Consider the following 21,074-nt stretch of genomic DNA (forward strand, 5'->3'; position numbering starts at 1 on the left):
GCCTATAAGACTTCTCTGACATGGTTTGATAAGCTGATCTTGGGTGGAACATAATAGATCTGGTGTGTTACGAAGAGTGACATTGACATGTAATAATGTAATTGGTGTGGCTTAATCCCACGTGCTAGTTGATCACTTAGCTCAAGCTGGTGAGCTCAAGGTGATCACTCTTGGTCACCATGAGGATAGCCTTATTGATGTGGATGACTTGGATGACTGTAAATTTGCCACCTCAAAAAACCTTCGCCACTTAAGCCCCCCTTATTGATAAATTAATAAATTAATTTGATACACCATACGTTATGTTAACACAACGCACTTAAGTCCCCGTTATTGATGAATTGAGAAATTAATTTGATACACCTTACCTTATGTTAACACAACGCACGGCAACCAACTTATTACTAGTGGAAAGTTCGATTTTTGTTTGATAAAACGATGGGCAGTCCCCTTTCTTTTGAGGTGGTTAGGCGGTAGATTTGGTTGGTTGGAAGAATTTCGACAAAGAAATGTAACGTTACTTTTGCGAGTTGACAGGACTCGGCAGGGTCTGATAGGACTCAAAAGGGGAAATGCCTTCGCCATCGTTCAATGTGAAAGAATGATATCGAGGCTTGCTCCCCGGTAGAATAGGAGAACTTGAGAAGCTCCACGATGTCGCAGACAATTCTAAGGAAGTAGAGAAGCAGCTCGACGAGAGTACAACACAAGGCGCATCTGGAGAGCATGGAGCATAGTGTGGAAGACACAGCTTCCCACGTGCATCAGAAGCTGGAGAAGAGGCTGCCCCAGATGGATGAAGTTCCGACGGTATCTCTGCTCCATCTTTTCAAGTACGCAGACAACTTGGACTACTTGCTTCTGTTCATAGGTACCATAGGAGCCGTGGTTCATGGGGCTACACTACCGGTCTTCTTTCTCTTCTTTGGGAAGCTCGTGAATGGCTTTGGTGAGTTCAGAAATGATCCGAACAAAATGGCACAGGAAGTGGGAAAGGTAGAGTATTTCTCCTCCCCAACCGTGTGCTTCCATTCCCACCTGCGTTTGCAGTTCAAAGGTGAACTTGTTTTTAATGTAAGGTCCTCTATCCGCGTTGTCGATCGTAATGATCCGTCCATAATGCTGAAATCGACAATCCTCGTCTGTATTATAGTATTCGCTGGACTTCGTATACGTGGGTGCTTCAACTTTTCTGTCGTCATGGGCAGGTACTTTGTGTGTGCTCTCCCTCTCTTTTGTGGGAATGTCTTTGCAGCTACCATCAATGTCGTCCACGTCTGTTGAGAACTTCTGGGCTGTTCCCTTGTTTTGCAGAGATTGCATGCTGGATGCATGCAAGTGAACGACAGACGGGGAAGATGCGGATTAATTATTTGGAAAGCATTTTGAAGCAGGACGTAGGTTTCTTCGATACCGATGGCCAGAGTGGGATTCTTGTCGATAGTATTTCTACCGACACGATACACGTCCAAAATGCAATTGGTGAGAAGGTAGGTAATAGTTCCGGAAATCTTCATGCAGTGTTCGGATTCCCTGCGTTATATGTCGCTGATGGGACGCATGTATATTGAATCGGACTAAAAAAATGATGCTGGTAACAGATGGGTAACTTCATACACCACATCGCAACTCTCATAGCAGGTTTCGCTGTTGGCTTCTCTTCTTCTTGGAGATTATGTCTGATCACTTTAGCTGTCATTCCAGCGAATACTTTCGTTGGAGTTCTATATGGTTATGCAATCACACGCCTCAGCACTACGAGTCAACAAGCTTATGGAAAAGCTGGATCGATTGCAGAAGAGGTATGAGATTTGTCGCTCTCGTGCACTGCGTATGCATTTGGGAAGCGGATTTCTTTCATGATAACATTTTCGGCTTGCATCATTATCTACGCAGGCCATCGCCCAAATCCGAACAGTCTATTCTTTTGTCGGCGAAACAAGGTGCTCTCAAGCTTATTCTCAAGCTTTGCAGTACACTCTGAAACTCGGCTACAAAGAGGCGTTGGCTAAGGGTGCCTGTATGGGATTGACGTTTGCGATCGTCTACAGCTCTTGGGCACTTGTTCTGTGGTATGCTGGTATCCTTGTCCGCCGTGGTGACATAAACGGTGGCAAAGCTATGAGTGCCACCTTTCCGACTATGATCGCTGGCATGTAAGATTTCCCTCATCCTTGTCATATACGTACTTCCCTTCTGCGCCATGTCTGATGGCAGCTAAAGGTTTACAAACATACTTTTTCTGTGCAGGTCTCTGGGACTGGCGTTTTCTAATGTTACAGCATTTGCAGAAGGGAGGGCAGCGGGTTACAGGATTGCTGCGACAATAAACAAGCAGCCGAAAATTAGTAGGAACCTTTCGGATGGGAAAGAGCTTTCTGACGTGAAAGGCAACATTGAGCTTTGCCATGTGGATTTCCACTATCCATCTCGCCCGAACGTCGCAGTTTTGAAGGACTTCTCGTTGCGGGTTATGCGAGGCAAGACAGTAGCCATTGTGGGAAGCAGCGGGTCAGGGAAGAGTTCCATAGTCAGCCTCATAGAGCGCTTCTACGACCCTATTGCAGGTTTTGTATGCCCATACTAGACTGCAATATTTTAGTACTCTGCATTTTTCCACGGTATGAAGTAGGAGCTCGACATCGAAAGGGATGCTTCAAGTCGTTGTTGGTTTCCTGCGCATGTATTATTCTATCAAGAAATGGAGACTTCTGGTTTTAGAAAAGCAGCATAATTCAGGGCTCTACTTCAGGGCAAGTTCTTCTCGACGGGGTGGACATTCGTACGCTGCAGCTCAAGTGGTTGCGCCACCAAATAGGCCTGGTCAATCAGGAGCCTTCCTTGTTTGCTACTTCTATACTCGAAAACATACTGTATGGAAAAGAGGATGCAAATTCGGCGGACGTAGAGGAAGCGGCTAAAATTGCTAATGCACATGACTTTATCGACGAGCTTCCCGAAGGCTATAAAACTCAGGTAACGATCAGGGGAAAGATAATAGTGAAAACTATTTTCACTATTAAAAGTTTGTAGTAATGGCGAATATTCTGACATCCGTTAAACTCGTGAAGCGAAATAGCTAGTTTTCTTGAATCATCTAATTTTCTTTTCTCACGGACTTTCACAGGTTGGGGAAAGAGGGGTTCAGCTGTCTGGAGGTCAGAAGCAGAGAGTAGCAATCACCAGAGCTATTCTCAAGAACCCCCGAGTTCTCCTCCTGGATGAGGCAACCAGTGCTTTAGACGCAGCTTCCGAGCGCGTGGTACAAGAAGCGCTAGATCGCTTGATGGGCGGGCGAACCACGGTGGTGGTAGCTCACAGGCTGTCGACAATCCGTAATGCGGATACAATTGCGGTTGTGCACAAGGGACAAATCGTGGAGATTGGGTCACACGATGAGCTGATTGGAAAGGGTGAAAGTGGTATCTATTCATCGCTGGTGAAGCTGCAAGAGAGTGCTATGGCGAGCGATGCAACAATTCTCGCTCGCGATTCAAGGTGGGTGAGGGGTTCATTCGGGTGAGGGGTTCTTGAAGCATTCATGCAGAATTTCCATTGTTGGGATTGATCAATGAGGCGTTGTATGCGACTGGTAGAGCAGATCTGATCATAATCGTTGCGATCTTGGCATTACGTCAATTCTTCTCTATGGTGCAGGCATGGCTCCAGCCTGTCACGATCTAGTTGTTCAACATCGGGTCGAAGGTCCTTCGGCAGGTTGAGTCACGAATCAAGCATCGGTTTGGACGTCAAAGTCGTCGACTTTTATCCTCAGAATGTGGAGAACGAAGAAGAGATTGTTACGGAAAACGTGTTTTGGAAGCTTGCCAAGTTGAATGCTCCCGAATGGCCCTACGCCCTCATCGGCACGTTGGGTTCTGTTCTGTGTGGTCTCGCGAGCCTCGTCTTCCCCATTGTCATCAGCGAGATGCTTAGTGTCTTCTACTACACAGATTTCCGAAGGATGGAGAAAGATGTGCAGAAGTGTTGTGTAATCTTTGTCGTTGTAGCCATAATCGTGTTTGCATCGTACGTACTCCAACACTATTTCTTTGGAATCGTGGGGGAGAACCTGACCAATCGAGTGCGACAGATGATGCTGGCTTGTAAGTGATTCTAGGAATCTGATATATAGCTTTGGATTCTTAGATTGTATGTATTCCGTTAGTCCGTAAACTGATCCGTCGTCCCTTAATCCTGCAGCTATCCTAAAGAACGAAGTGGGCTGGTTTGATCGCGAAGAGAATACAAGCTCTCGGCTCGCGTCTCGCCTGGCTATAGACGCCACGAATGTGCGAGCGGCCCTCGGAGACCGCATCTCACTGGTCGTGGAAAGCGCTACATTGTTGATGGCCTGCTGCATTTTATCGCTGGCGATTGAGTGGCGGATGGGTCTCATCCAATTAGCAACATTGCCGTTCCTAATCGCTGCAAATATTGTTGAGGTAGTTCTTTGGACGTTTCGGATTTGACCGGTTGAGAGGGTAAGATCAGCGATGTAGAGATCAATTAATATAGATAATGAAAATGAAGATTTCTGCGATGGATTAATTCAACGGAATACAAATTGCATTCATGAATCCGGTGGGATTGATTGCATCATGCTGTGATCGATTGAGTATGTACTATAGGACGGTTGGGCGGAATGCAGATCGTATTCGCAATCGACTGATGATTAAATGCTGAACGGACTGCAGATTCTATTCATGAAAGGCTTCGCCGGAGACCAGGCAGAAGCACATGCGAGGGCCAGCATGATCGCGGGGGAGGCGGTGAGCAATGTGCGAACCGTAGCAGCGTTCAACGCCGAAGGTAAGGTGGTGGAGCGGTACGCGGGAGAGCTGGAAGGGGTGGAGAGGAGGACATGGAGGAAAGGAAATTTGAGTGGCTTGAGCTACGGCATTGCGCAGCTGTGCATGTACTCCGGCTACAGCCTAATGCTATGGTATGGAGCGAAGCTAGTGAAGGAGGGCACAAGCAGTATGGGGGCAGTGCTGAGGGTGGTGCTCCTGTCGATGTTTTCAGCGAAGAAGGTGGCGGAAGCAATGAGCTTGACGCCGGACGTGGTGAAGGCAAGGGAGGCGCTAAGGTCAGTGTTGAGCATATTGGGTCGCAAAACGCAGATACAACCGGACGATCCAAGTGCAGAAGGGATGAAGAAGCGAATGATAGGGGAGATAGAGCTAGAGGAAGTGGAGTTCGCATATCCAAAGAGGCCGGAGGTGGTGGTGTTGAGGGGGATGAATTTGAAGGTGAGGGAGGGGGAGAGTGTGGCATTGGTGGGAGGGAGCGGGACGGGGAAGAGTTCAGTGATAGGGTTGATAGAGAGATTCTACGAAGCATCGAAAGGGAGGGTGATGGTGGGAGGGATGGACGTGAAAAAGGTCAAGCTAAGGGAGCTAAGGAAGCAAATAGGGCTAGTGCAGCAAGAAGCACCAATGCTAGAAGGAACCATATTTGAAAACATTGAATATGGTAAGGAAGGAGCTTCGCAAGCCGAGGTTGAGGAAGCAGCCAATCTTGCTCATGCCCATAGTTTTATCAGCAGCTTGCCCAAAGGTTATCACAGCACCGTAGGGAAACGCGGAGTTCAACTCTCTGGTGGACAGAAACAACGCATCGCCATCGCTCGAGTTTTCTTGCAAAACCCTTCTGTGCTTCTGTTGGATGAAGCCACCAGTGCCCTTGATGCCCACTCTGAAAAGCTCGTCCATGAGAGCCTTCGTGTGTTCATGCAGCATGGCCGCCGTTCCACTCTTCTTGTCGCCCATCGCCCCTCCTCCATCCTTCTCGCCAACTCCATCGCTGTTTTGCAGAATGGCTCCGTCGTCCAGCACGGTACCCATCACCGCCTCCTTGCTTCCCAACCCCACGGCCCTTACGCTCGCTTGCTTGCCCTTCATCGCCCTTCCCATCTTGCCTCATCCGTCTCTTCCTAAATATTACTGTGAAGGGTGCCGAGCTCAATCGCACGGAGGATGAGTGTTGGTGGTCAAGGCAAGCCATGGGCTAATAATATTATTGCATTATGAAATGCAAAAAACATAGCACTCACAATGTTTACATGTTGACATTCTATAACTGGATGAGATATTTGTTTAAATTTTCCGACAAAGTAAGTAATTGAGGATAGCTACAAACATTGATAAAGATTGAGCTTTGACAATGAGGCTCAAACTTTACGAGGGCACTACGAAGGGGGATACGATTGTGGGAACCTGTATGTCTGACCATGCTCCGGTTCTCGATGGAGCTTCTGCGTCCCAAGATGCACGGGACATTCTCTAGATGTGCCTCTAAAATTTAATAAAGCACTCCTTTCCTTCCGTGACTTCAGATTGACGGTGTGGAGATCATGGCGGGAGGCTACATCACCAGTGCGGGATCCATGTCAGAAATGGGACAAAGGGATTCGAGAGGTCGTGAAGATAATAAAGACGAATGACAAGAAGCTCTGAAATTAGAGACGGAGTTTAGAATTAGCTCTAAGCCAGAAGGTGCAGGCTCTACAGGAGACTGTGGCGGCCAACCCAGTTGACTCGGTAATTTCCACACTGCTCGTAGAAACTACACTGCGGAGGCAGCACAAATTAAAAGCCGCCAGCTCTTAGGTGACTGGCGTTCAAAAGTCTTCTTTCAATCCACTAAGCGGAACGAAACCACAGAAAATATTGAGTGTAAAATGCCCAAGGTGAGGTGATTGCACAAATTTGGCATATAACGCAGACTTTCTTGCACGAACTGGGGTGATAGTCGATGCACCTGCCTCCAAGGACGAAGCATGGCTGCATAAATTCAATGAGTTGGCCCAAGACCTACATTGTAGAGTCTCAGAGTACCAAAGAGAGGCCATCATTAGGCCTTCACTACTACACACGCATCTTATTGCGACGTTTACGTACCGACGATTAGTGCCCACTTAGCGTTAATCGTCGGTATAAAAATCGAGTGTCGTAAATCGTCGCTATATAGCGACTTTTGCTAAGCGTCGCTATATAGCGACGTTAGTAAAAGTCGCTATATAGCGACTTTTAAAGGTCGCTATATAGCGACACTGAGACAATATATTATAGCGATGTTTTACAGAGAGGTTTTTTTTTTTTTTAAGCCTTAAAATTTATTTTCTTCCAATGACAAAATTTTTTAAATTTTCATACATGTTTGAGCTCATAGAGAATTAAAAAATGAGAGCATGTACATCAAGCCTTTGAAGCTCATATATTCATGTCCAAGTTTGAGATGAGAAAAATCAAATTAAATAAGAGCATTTACATCAACTGTTTCATCTTGAGCCAAGTCTAAGGCGCCAAGCAAGTCTATCTCCAACTCTATACCGAGTTGATCTCCTATATCATCATCGTACTCTAGCATCGTACGTTCACCTAAAAGTATTTGATCATCTTCTTCAATTAAGCTTAAGTGTGGTGATTGATCTTGACGATTGTTGTCTTCCTCGTCAATATCGTGATCTCCATCCTCCTCCCGTGCGATGTCATTATGCGCATCTTCCTCTTGCCTCATATGGTGATCTACATCTTCTTCGCTAGATTCATCAATTGGATCCGGCATTGGTAGTGGCATCTCCATATCCACATCTCGATCTTCAAAAATCTGCTTACTTCGTGGTGCAACTTGGATCACGTACCACCATCTTGGATCAGAACGATCCGGATGAAAAACCACCTATATTGAAGATGAAAAATCACGTGCCAAATGTCGTCAATTATATATATATCAATGGACTTAAAAAACGAAAGCTTCGACTAATTAAATCATTAGTATGCACCTGCTCACAGTGCTCGGGAAGAACAAAAGTATCACTTTCATCGGTCCAATGTTTGGTGGAGTCTATTGCAAAGAGACCGCTACCATCTTTTCTCACAGTCGCATGGGGACCGTTGTAAGTAGTTCTAAACCATTTTACATCAAGAATGAAAATAGTAAATCGTCTGAAATCAATTTCATAGATGTCGCGTATGGTTCCACAATAATCTAACTGTGAGGAGAGAAGATTGGTATCCGAAGCACTTGCTCGGCTATCTTGTGTGAAGTTAGCCATGACTCCACAATCATATGTGACTCTCTTTGAATCGATGCGTTCTACGCGAAAATGTCGTCCATGTGACCATAACGCACTGTACTTTTTGTACTGTAAAAGAGCATTATTAAAACAATGAAGATCCACCTATTTTATAGCATATATTGCCACAAATAATTACTTAATTACATCAAGAGATAAGAAACTTACATGCACCATACATCCAGATGATAACTCCCGCTCGCGCTCGTTTATTGTCCCTCCATCACGTTCGGCTTTACGTATAGCTAGTTGTAGCCAATCAAGTGACATGTGAGTAGGGAGAAGAGCCAGATCTCGTGGATATAGTTGTGATTGCCTATACATTACTCTGAATCTCGTCCTTGCATTTATTCTTTCTGCTTTGGCCACTTCATATCTCTCAATCCACTTCTGCATCTCAGGGCTATTGAGGATACAAAACTTATTGAATTTCTCCATTTGCTCTTCGCTCATCTTTCTTTCAATCCCTTTTCCTTGGGGACCTCGCCAATGATGCGATCATCATCCTTGTTGTGCCAAGCTTGCGGCATATCAGGATCCGTGGATGCAAGAAACTCTATGATATATACTAATGACTCTTGCACAAGCCATCCCTCTGCCATGCTTGCTTCTGGTCTTGCTCTTTGTCTTACAAACCCCTTTAAAGTTTTCATAAACCGCTTGAGAAAAAACATCCATCGATTATGAACGGTACCTGCTATAGCCACCTCATCAACTATGTGCACAAGCAAGTGGACTTGAGTTGTCATAATGCTTGAGGGAAAGTGCTTCTCAAGCAAGCATACGGCTTCGATGGATTCCACCCTAGCCTTCTCGATGCTCGATATAGAGATCTCTTTTTGAGATATCCACCTATTTCACATGTCCATGCATATGTAAGATATTTGAGATATCCACCTATTTCATATGTCCATGAAGAAAATACATAATGCGAATTGATAGTAAGCATACCTCACAATACCACAGATCTTGAATATAGCATTTCTAACATCTTCTTGTAAGCACCCTTTTATTGTAATTGGAAGGATGAACTATCAAAGCAACAATGAAATCATGTCAACAATATAACATAATAATAATTACGCTAATGCATCACTATTATCGGTACACTAATTCTACTTAGAATACCTGTAAGACCTTGTGCCAATCATGGGACTTGAGGCCACTAAGCTTATTGTCCTTTGAAAATGCTCCTTTCAAGCAACGCATGTACCCTGTCGGTGTTTGAAAAGAGGCAATGTCTGCCTTGATCGCTGCCTCCTCCCTCGTAGAGAGGATCCACGTTGCTTTCGGGAGGACAACTTTTCCTGAAGCATGCACTTGGGGCCACAAACGAGACATCCTATTCATAGCACGCAAGTCTTCTCGCACTCCTCTCGAGTCCTTGGAACCAACCAAGTGTGCCCAAATGGTAGCCCCCACATTCTTAAAGATATGCATGGGATCCAAGAGATGATTGATTTGTAACTGACCCCAATAAGGAAGCTCGTGAAAGATCGATAGCCTCTTCATACCAGGAGGAGGTTCCTCTCCATTCTCCCTCCAAGCTTGAATCCAATCACTTGCTTTCAAATATGATGGTGGTGGATCAAGCTGACCTCCACGTGCGAGATGGTCGAGCGGAAGGTATCGAGCATGACCTTCATAAACATTTTTCCTCATGTGTTTGGAGTAGCGTGCAAGCGATTTCAGAGCGGGTCCACAAACAGGACAAGCATGGTACCCACTTGTAACAAGTCCTGCACGCGTGCATGAATATGTTAGTACAAGACATGTGTTCAAAAGAGAGTAAAAAAAGCATAATCCCTCATTGTACATGTAAAGACATAACCACGTACCTGCGCACTCTCCATATCCTGGGTAGTCATGCATGGTCCACATCAAGATACCCCTGACTAAAATATCATTGGTATGCCTAGGAGCTCTGGAAATATCAAAGACCTGCACTCCTCTCCATAATATCTGTAACTCCTCTATCAAAGGTGCCATGTACACGTCCATGTTTTTTGCCTTGTACTTTCCTGGCACAAGTAGTGCAAGCATGAGGTGTCCCTTTTTTATTGTTAGCCATGGTGGGATATTGTAATTCACCATGACTATGGGCCATGTCGACCAAGATGTCGAGCGTAACCCGAAAGGATTCACGCCGTCCATGGCTAGCCCAAGATGTAAGTTGCGTGGCTCTCTCGCAAAGTCCGGCCACTGATTATCTATGTGCTTCCAAGCCGCACAATCTGCGGGAATCCTCAATGTGTGATCAGTGGACCGATGAGATGCATGCCATGTCATCAACTCCGCTATGGATTTGCATCGAAACATGTGTTGTATTCTTGCAATGATGGGAAAGTGTCTTAAGACCTTTACCGGTATCCTCTCACCCTGCAAGTCATCTCTATATCGTTGTTTCCCACACTTTGGACAACTAGCCAAATCTCCATGCTCACGACGAAAGAGAATACAATCATTACGGCAAGCATGGATGGTATCATAATCCATACCCACCATTGTTAGCATCTTTTTCGCTTCATCTCTTGATGTGGGCATGGTATTTGGTGCAGGCAACATCTTTTGGAGCAACCTATGACAAAGACACTATCCAAATGATGATTCTCAAAACAAACAATATCCAAATAATGAGTCAATCAAATTAATGCAAGGGCTAACCTCATTAAGGCCGAGACACTTGTATCCGACCACCCATACTGTACTTGTAGATTCAAGATTGAGAGACAAGCACGTAGTTTAGGCATCCTAGCACCCTCGTACAATTGTGTTGATTGCAACTCTCGCATTTTCACCTCAGACTCTGACATCACGTGTACATGGGATGTAGTGCCCCTAAAAATGGAATCCATCATGTCGACCATACCCTCGTCGTCATCCGGGAGACTATAGTCTTGTTGAAAGTGAGAAGGTATATGTGTACCTTCGTCACCCTCGTCATCCTGTCATAAGCTCATTCGTGTAAATAGAAGATCTTCTAATTCCGGGTATACAATAAGATTGCGAACTTAAATAGCTTTGACTTACCGATGATCCATCAACATGTGCAACACCAACGGGGGGTACTGGTTCCGGCTCCTCTCCATACATCCGCAAGTGGCGCATGATAATACGACGTTGATGTCGTACTTCTCGCTTGCAATGAGTGCAATGATAATATAACCTCTCCGTAAGCCACTTCGTGCTCCCGGGCATTGGCGCATCATCGGATGAGCTTCCACTCGTCCCTTCCATCTACACTTATAAAACCAAAACATAAGCATGAAGAGGAGATGTACACAATTATGAGCATAGCATGTTTAATTTGAGCTTCTCTTGAGGCTATATAAAAAGAATGACATCGCTATATAGTAAGGATTGAAACAAAAAATCCTATATAGTAAGGCTATGTAGTAAGAGGAGATATTGACAATTATAGGCATAGCATGTTTGAGCTTCACAAGAGGCCACACCAAAAAATAAACAGTAAGCGTCGCTATATAGCGACGCTCTGTTCCGTCGCTATATAGCGACGTTTTTAATTTAAAACGTCGCTATATAGCGACGCTTTAAATTAAAAACGTCGCTATATAGCGACGAATAAGCGTCGCTATATAGCGATGCTATGGGTTAAAACCCGAAACGCCGAAACCCGTGGCGTTTTGCTCAAAGCTTTCCTAATCTCTCAAGTAAGCAACCCAAAATCTCCTCCCACCTATTTTCACTGACCTCCCATCTATTCCAAGCAACCTCCTACTCTATTTCCCACTCCTCACCCTTCTCCTACCTCTTGTGCACCCTCTCTCTCCTTTTTCCCTCTTTGGTTTCCAGAAAGAAAGTTCTTCAAAAGGTGAGTTTCTTTCAACAATGTAGGTTGTTTGTTTGTTAGCTTTGGTTTTTGAGTGTTTCTACTTGTATTGCTAAAGTTTTAAACTAGTTTTCATGCTTGATTAGAAAGGATTGAAACAAAAAACGAAATTTCAAGAAAGAAAGAAATAAACTCACCTCTTCTTCCTGTATTTCTCTTCCTTCTCTTCCTTCTCTTCTCCTCAATCTCCTCCTTTCCTTGTCTCCTCAATCTTCTCTTTCCTTGTCTCCTTTCAAGAAGTTGCTTTTGTGATCTCCTCTTTCCACTAACATCTTATTTGAAAAAATCTCGGGGGGGTCACTCATCATATGTAACCCTATCACGTGAGTTCAACAGAAGGATATTTTTTATTTATAAAATTTACAAAAATAAATATACATAAGGGACTATTTAAAATATTTTTGGAAAAAATTTACAGATTTGTATAGAAAAGGGGTACATTTTATTAATGAAAAACTTACAGATAAGGGATTTTAAAAATAGGCCTTGAACGCACGTGGTATAGAGGGTTTATACATAGTGACTCCCCCGAGGAAAAAATGGGTTGTTTTCTCTCTTTTGTAGGGCCAGTTCACTACACCGAGCGGGACATACTCTCTCTTTTGTGGGCCCAGTCCACTACACTGAGCAGGACATACTTTTACAGGTAAGTGCTTCCTCTTCTTTCCATTTAAGCTTTTTGTTATTTGCATTGGCCTGCAGCTAGCACCTTAAGCGCTAGCTGCAGTGATGGGCGTAGGAACCCTCTCTTCCCCCTTCTCTTTTTCTCATTTTTCCCCCTTCTCTTTTTTCCCTCTTCTCTTATTCTCTCTTTCCCCCTTCTCTCTTTCCCCCTCTCTCTTTTCCCTTCTCTCTTTCCTTTCCCCCTTATTCTCTATTTCCTTTCCCTCTTATTCTCTTATGCTTATGCTTCTCTCATTCCCCCTTCTCTATTTCCCCCTTCTCTCATTCGCATAAGCTCTTTTTCCGCATGAGCATAAGCTCCTTCTCTATTTCCGCATGAGCATAAGCATGAGCTTATGCTTAAGCATAAGCATGAGCATAAACTCATGCTTATGCTCATGCATGAGCATGAGCTTATGCGTAAGTTTCCGCATAAGCTTATGCAGAAATAGAGAATGAGAGAAGCTTATGCTTCTCTCATTCTCTTTTTCCGCATAACCTCCTTCTCTTTTCCCGCATAAGCTCCTTCTCTATTTCCGCATGAGCATAAGCTCCTTCTCTTTTTCCGCATGAGCATAAGCATGAGCATGAGCTTATGCGTAAGTTTCTGCATAAGCTTATGCGGAAATAGAGAATGAGAGAAGCTTATGCTTCTCTCATTCTCTTTTTCCGCATAAGCTCCTTCTCTCTTTCCGCATAAGCTCCTTCTCTATTTCCGCATGAGCATAAGCATGAGCTTATGCTTAAGCATAAGCATAAGCATAAGCTCATGCTTATGCCCATGCATGAGCATGAGCTTATGCGCAAGTTTCCGCATAAGCTTATGCGGAAATAGAGACTGAGAGAAGCTTCCGCATAAGCTCCTTCTCTATTTCCGCATCCGCATAAGTATGAGCTTATGCTTAAGCATAAGCATAAGCATAAGCTCATGCTTATGCTCATTCATGAGCATGAGCTTATGCGCAAGTTTCCGCATAAGCTTATGCGGAAATAGAGAATGAGAGAAGCTTATGCTTCTCTCATTCTCTTTTTCTGCATAAGCTCCTTCTCTCTTTTCCGCATAAGCTCCTTCTCTATTTCCGCATCCGCATAAGCTCCTTCTCTCATTCTCTATTTCCGCATAAGCTCCTTCTCTATTTCCGCATCCGCATAAGCATGAGCTTATGCTTATGCTTATGCTTAAGCATAAGCATAAGCATAAGCTCATGCTTATGCTCATTCATGAGCATGAGCTTATGCGCAAGTTTTCGCATAAGCTTATGTAGAAATAGAGAATGAGAGAAGCTTATGCTTCTCTCATTCTCTTTTTCCGCATAAGCTCCTTCTCTCTTTCCGCATAAGCTCCTTCTCTATTTCCGCATGAGCATAAGCATGAGCTTATGCTTATGCTTATGCTTTATGAGCATAAGCATGAGCTTATGCTTATGCTTATGCTAAAGCATAAGCATAAGCATAAGCTCATGCTTATGCTCATGCATGAGCATGAGCTTATGCGCAAGTTTCTGCATAAGCTTATGCAGAAATAGAGAATGAGAGAAGCTTATGCTTCTCTCATTCTCTTTTTCCGCATAAGCTCCTTCTCTATTTCCGCATAAGCTCCTTCTCTATTTCTGCATGAGCATAAGCATGAGCTTATGCTTATGCTTATGCATAAGCATAAGCATAAGCTCATGCTTATGCTCATGCATGAGCATGAGCTTATGCGTAAGTTTCCGCATAAGCTTATGCGGAAATAGAGAATGAGAGAAGCTTATGCTTCTCTCATTCTCTTTTTCCGCATAAGCTCCTTCTCTATTTCCGCATGAGCATAAGCTCCTTCTCTCTTTCCGCATGAGCTCCTTCTCTCTTTTTGCATAAGCTCCTTCTCTATATCTGCATGAGCATAAGCATGAGCTTATGCTTATGCTTATGCTTAAGCATAAGCATAAGCATAAGCTCATGCTTATGCTTATGCTCATGCATGAGCATGAGCTTATGCGTAAGTTTCCGCAAGAGCTTATGCGGAAATAGAGAATGAGAGAAGCTTATGCTTCTCTCATTCTCTTTTTCCGCATAAGCTCCTTCTCTCTTTCCGCATGAGCTCCTTCTCGATTTCCGCATGAGCATAAGCTCCTTCTCTATTTCTGCATAAGCTCCTTCTCTATTTCCCCCCCCTCTCATTCTCTATTTCCTCATAATCCCTCATTGTACATGAGCATGAGCTTATGCGTAAGTTTCCGCATGAGCTTATGCGGAAATAGAGAATGAGAGAAGCTTATGCTTCTCTCATTCTCTTTTTCCGCATAAGCTCCTTCTCTCTTTCCGCATAAGCTCCTTCTCTATTTCCGCATGAGCATAAGCATGAGCTTATGCTTATGCTTATGCTTATGCTCATGCATAAGCATAAGCTCATGCTTATGCTCATGCATGAGCATGAGCTTATGCGCAAGTTTTCGCATAAGCTCCTTCTCCATATCCGCATGAGCATAAGCATGAGCTTATGCTTATGCTTATGCTTAAGCATAAGCATAAGCATAAGCATAAGCTCATGCTTATGCTCATGCATGAGCATGAGCTTATGCGTAAGTTTCCGCATATGCGTGAGCATATGCGGAAATAGAGAATGAGAGAAGCTTATGCTTCTCTCATTCTCTATTTCCGCATATGCCGAAACATGAGCATAAGCTTATGCTCACCCATGAGCATAAGCATAAGCTCATGCGGAAAAAGAGAAGGAGCTTATGCGGAAATAGAGAATGAGTTTCCGCATAAGCTCTTTCTCTTTTTCCGCATAAGCTCTTTCTCTTTCTCTTTTGCGTGAGCATATGCGAAAATAGAGAAGGAGAGAAGCTTATGCTTCTCTCCTATAAGCTTCTCTCCTTCTCTATTTCCGCATATGCGAAAACATGAGCATAAGCTCATGCTCACCCATGAGCATAAGCATAAGCTCATGCGGAAAAAGAGAAGGAGCTTATGTGGAAATAGAGAATGAGTTTCCGCATAAGCTCTTTCTCTTTTTCCGCATAAGCTCTTTCTCTTTCTCTTTTGCGTGAGCATATGCGGAAATAGAGAATGAGAGAAGCTTATGCTTCTCTCCTTCTCTATTTCCGCATATGCGGAAACATGAGCATAAGCTCATGCTCACCCATGAGCATAAGCATAAGCTCATGCGGAAAAAGAGAAGGAGCTTATGCGGAAATAGAGAATGAGAGAAGCTTATTCTCTTTTTCTGCATAAGCTCCTTCTCTTTTTCCGCATGAGCATAAGCATGCGGAAACTCATTCTCTATTTTATGCATAAGCTCCTTCTCTATTTCCGATGCCTATGCTTAAGCATAAGCTCATGCTTATGCTCATGCATGTGCATGAGCTTATGCTTAAGTTTCCGCATAAGCTCATGCTTATGCGTGAGCTTATGCGGAAATAGAGAATGAGAGAAGCATAAGCTCATTCTCTATTTCTGCATAAGCTCATTCTCTATTTCCCACTCTATTTCCCCCTTCTCTCATTTCCCCCTTCTCTCCTTCTCTATTTTCCCTCATCTCTTTCCCCTTCTCTATTTCTCCCTTCTCTCATTCTCTATTTCCTCATTCTCATTCTTTTCTTTCCTTTACATCTTCTTTCCCTCTTATCTTTCCCTCTTTCCTTTCCCTCTTCTTTCCTTTCCCTCTTCTTTCTTCTTGCCTATGCCTATGCCTATGAGAATGCTCATGTTTGTTTTTTGTTTTCTGTTTTCGTGTTTGTGTCTATGTTAGACATGGGATCACGTCGCTCATCGGACGAGTACGGACAGCCTCGCAGGAGGAGAGCTCACGATCTATATGCTCCAGAGGACTTTGATTCCTCTCAGGCGACTACCCCGAGGACTACCCCTGGTCTGACTCCTCTCAGTCCTAGCACTGTGACTACCCCTGGTCCGATCCCTCTTCCACGTAGCACTACGACTACCCCTCAGGGGACTCCTTTGCTAGCCGTGCATGGCTTTGTTGGGACTCCCGACGAGTTTGTAGCGTAGATGAGCGATGAGGAGGCAGCGAGATTCTTCTCTCTGCTCTCTCAGAGGACCTCCGCAATTCCTTCCCCTACACCGATGGGTGGACGTACAGCCCAGCCATCCCCTCGCGCCCCTTCGACCACGGAATCATCACCTGCGCATGCCTCCTGCAAGGGAAGGAAGAGTAGGATGGGCGGCTCATGTTGTGCTGACTCAGGAGATGTAGACGAGTCAGCACACTCACGCTCATTTAGGTCTCCACTTGGTCTGGAGACACAGTATCAGTCAGGTCCCTTTCCCTCTCCTACTCCCATAGCTACTCCTCGATCCGAAAGCGGTCGCGCAGCTTCCACTCCTTCAGACTCTGCTACCGTCAGTCCCCCTTACTCATCAGGGGATCTCTCCTATCAAATCACATCTGTCGGAGAGATAATAGAAGACAAAAAGGGCAAAGTAGTGATGGCCGCCATGAGGCGGTTGATGTCATCACTTCAAGAGCGGCATAAATATCGATTGGCGGTATCAAGATGCCCAAAAGAAGCAGGCGGTGATCGATGAGTTAAAACAAAGATATCCTAATCCACCAAATATGGAGTTTAATAACAATTATATGCTCGAGCGCATGGGTTTGGTCCTAAAGCATCGCAGATCAACCATGCATACTTCCATTTCAAAGGGGTTGGCTAAACCCAGCTGGGCAGACAAAGCTGATTGAAAGTACTTCAAGAAGCAACATAGGGACCATCTCGAAATGTTCGAGGGTCAGAGGAGGGCTGCGAAGAGACGGCTGGACATCGTAGGTACTTCGCACTTTGGTGCAGGCGGACGGTATGCGTTCGAGGCAACCGTGGTAAGTTTACTTCTTTCCATTTAATGTATTGTTCTATTTGTTTTACTTACATATTACATGCACTTTAGCTAACTCTAACTCTCGTAAATTGGATCCACAGCAAGCTGCAATGGGTCGTCTTCCTACGGATGCAGAGACGCGGCGCGCATTTCGGATAGGAACCAAGCCGTGGTTCATTGAGCAAGAGGCAATGGGAGCGACAGTCGATTGGGCTGAGGTGGCTGCTCGCACGGTATAAGTTTACTCCTACTTGTAATCTCACTTTTTAATTTAAGTTCCAATCTAATTTTCGATTTATATGGTTCACTCTTAGGGTCAAAGCTCAAGCGTCCCATCATCAGAGACGAGCGATCAACAGGGGCAAGGATCGGACGCAGGTGCTGAGGACGAGGGAGAAGACGCAGGTGTCAGGGACGAGGGAGAAGATGCAGGTGCCGAGGACCAGGGAACAGGCCAACAAGACGATTCAGATTAGTAGTGGTAGTAGCATTTTGTATATCCGCTCGTTAGAGCAATTTTGTATCGCCCTTTCATAGGGTAATTTTGTTTCAAACACAGTTGTATATGTATATGCATTTCTTCCTGATCGTTCACAAGAACAATTTTGTATCACCCTGCAAGCAAGGGAAATTTTGTTATAAAAAACTTTCTTTTGTAATTACAAAAAAAAAAAAAAGGATTAGTGGGGCTAAACAGGGCCAAAAGGAAGCCCTGTTTAGCCCCACTAACCCTTTTTTTTTACTTCTATTAATCGTCGCTATATAGCGACGTTTACCAGTGTCGCTATATAGTGACGATTAACAGAGTCGCTATATAGCGATGTTTTTATCGTCGCTATATAGCGACGTTTGCATCGTCGCTATATAGCGACGATTAACAGCGTCACTATATAGCGACGGTTTATAGCGACGCTCCTTTTCTGACGATTTTAACGACTTTTATAGCGACCTTTGCGCCCGTGAAAAAAAAAAATTTTAATGTAAAAAGCGTCGGTATTTCCGTCGGAAAATGGCCTATGCCTTGTAGTGCTTACATGTTGCACGAATTAAAGGAGGCATTAGATACTATCGATAATGACAAATTGCCAGGACCAGACGGGTTGACAACGGCATTCTATAGAGCATTCTGGCCCCTCATTGGGCACAATGGCCAATACGTCAGCAACTAAGGGCCAACTGTCCGAGGGCGTAGATGAGGGTCTGATGGAGCTCTTCCCCAAAAGGCAGAATAGGCTAAAAGTGGGAGATTGCGCCCGATTACAATGCTCAACACGTTGTATAAAATTATTGCTAAGGCACTTTCACTTCGAATAAGAAATATTTGCTCCAGCGGTGACATGTCTAATGCTTACTATCTCTAAGTTCTACGTAGTTTTTGGTTCAGTGTGCAGTCTAAACAAGTCTTTCTTCATAAAAAATAGTTTTGGCTTGACCCCTCCCTAGATTAAGGACTTAAATATCCAAGAGGTTCGACATGGAGTAATAATCAAGTATCTTGGAGTGTCCCTAGGGATGAGCGTCACCCTCAGACATGTAAAATGAATTTGTACATTGACAAGTCTAAAATTAATGACATAAGTGTTTCATGTCCCCCCTCCCATAAACTATAAGGTATACACCTTGAAAACTATGCAAGATTTTAATGGATGAAGGGGGGGTAAAGCAAAAAATACACTAAAATATGAAAACCCAACTCCTTTCAAATTAATGTAACTTTTTCATGTGTTACCCAAATTTCAAGGTGTAAAGACATATTTGAAGCTCTTTTAGTGTAGAACACAACCATATTAATTTGAATAATTTTTACTCATGGCATATTGTTAAATTCATCTCATACTCAAGATTTTGATAGGTTTTCTTACTAAAGGGAGTTGGCACCTCAGGGCAAGACTGTGGTATTGACGGTCACAATAGTTAAACCGGATGCCTATCCTGCTATACAGCAGCAGGGTCCAAAATGCATGGTTTGCCATACCCCCATCATGACTTCTATATCCGATGGCCTATGTGCTACCACCCTATGCACGTTTTTTGCTTTGAAGTGTTTGTGCATGCAAAATTACTATGTAGAGAATGCCATTTTCCATTTCCCAGGTCATGGGGACAAATCAAATGTGCCTGTCTGCTACAACTATCTACTACGATGAGAAAGTAGATGCTGTAGCTCAATTTTCCATTTGGACAAAAGATCTTAAAGACAAGGAGCTTAACTTAAAGAATGCCAAGACTATGAGGAAAAGGAGCCTGAAGGAAGGAACCAACCCCCTTTAGAAAAGGAGCAAGAAGGGCTGAGCCTGCAGCTAAGAAACTCAAATCAAGGAAAGAGGAAGCAACATGAAGGGAGCGGCCAGAACCCTGCAGGAAGGAACCAGGCCCATTCTGGAAAGGAGCAAGGAGGACCAAGCCTACAATCAAGGATCTCAACAAGGAGTCCTTTGTTGAGAGTTCATGCTCAACATCATGTGATCATGTGTGCATAGCACCATCACATGATCATATGTGCATAGCACTAACCTTATAGAGTGCTATAAAGGAAAGGATTAGATCCCCTAACCCTAACCCTAAAAGGGTTTGTATATATTCTATTTTTTGAACTAAATCTAGTGTACAGTTAGTCATTTGTGGTGTGCTCTCTAGTTGTGCCCTCTCTCCTCATCTCCACTCTTCTCCTCTCCCCTCTTCATATTTTGTCATGGTACCAGAGCATGGTTTTGCCTTCTGCTGAGGCGCCATCCTTCTTGTGAGAGAGATTGTGAGATTGAGAGTTCTCTTGAGTGTTCTCCATGAGAGTCCACTTCCGGTAAGAGACCACCTTTCATTTCTTTGATAGAAATTTTCATTCATTGAGAGAGATTTCCGTCTATGTGAGATTGAGTGATTTCCTTGTGAGGATTTTAATTCATTTTGTGAGACATTCTTATTGTGAGAGACAGTGCTTAATGCTGTACTGGTTTTGAGAGAAAGAGAGACAGGAATCTATGTAACTCTTTACCGAGTGAGTCAAGCCCACCTTCGGCGAAGATCCAGGCACCAGCCTTGAACCACACAGCCTCGCCGAACTTGACTCCATTCTTGGACAGAAGCTCAGGGGTCACAGCCCAAAGCTCCGAGCATAGCCCATCTGTAGTGGATGACCTCAAGCTCACGGTTCTTGGTGAAGGTCTTGGGGTCAGCAGAGAGCCCAGCGGTGTCCCTACCGTAGTCACCGGGGAACTCACCAGTGAGGTAGCTAGGGGCCTCACCAGAGAAGGGGCCAAGGTATTTGACTCAGTCAGGGCCATACCAAGGGCTATCGGAGACCTTGGAGATGGATTTTCTCATGGAGATATGGGCTTCACCGAGGCTACCGATCTTGGAAGTGAGCTCATTTTGGGGTTTGAGGGAGATTTGGCCAGCGAGGGAGGAGGAGGATTTGGCCTACCAGAGCTAACGGGCCTGCTCCAGCAAATAGCGCCAAAGCTATGGGCCTTACCTACAACTCCTACAAGCCCAGCAGCACCGACTCGCTCACGGGCTACAGCCTCCAACGGAATCTTCAACGACCTGCTCAGCCCCTTAGAGCCTTCAACGATCACGGGTGACAAGGCAGCGTGATCTACATCAGGATCTACATCTACATAAACAGTTTCTGCACGAGTAGCAAATCCTACCATTGCCCGA

General features: G+C 44.4%; 1 protein-coding gene across 1 annotated transcript; it reads left to right on the plus strand.

Annotated features, from left to right (window-relative positions):
- The first annotated feature begins 612 nt into the window (after nt 1-612).
- LOC147883353 (ABC transporter B family member 19-like) lies at nt 613-6,103 on the plus strand. The gene is made up of 11 exons (XM_087399764.1): nt 613-996; nt 1,154-1,208; nt 1,315-1,490; nt 1,602-1,802; nt 1,897-2,156; nt 2,251-2,567; nt 2,753-2,976; nt 3,128-3,498; nt 3,658-4,106; nt 4,204-4,445; nt 4,698-6,103. The coding sequence occupies exons 1-11, from the start codon at nt 727-729 to the stop codon at nt 5,937-5,939; spliced, it is 3,807 nt and encodes a 1,268-aa protein (XP_087255890.1). The 5' UTR covers nt 613-726; the 3' UTR covers nt 5,940-6,103.
- The last annotated feature ends 14,971 nt before the right edge of the window (nt 6,104-21,074 follow it).

The sequence above is a fragment of the Dipteris shenzhenensis genome, chromosome 28 (assembly GCF_047967505.1).
Source record: "Dipteris shenzhenensis isolate YYH24624 ecotype China chromosome 28, Dip_SZ_1.0, whole genome shotgun sequence".
Classification (NCBI taxonomy): Eukaryota; Viridiplantae; Streptophyta; class Polypodiopsida; order Gleicheniales; family Dipteridaceae; genus Dipteris; species Dipteris shenzhenensis.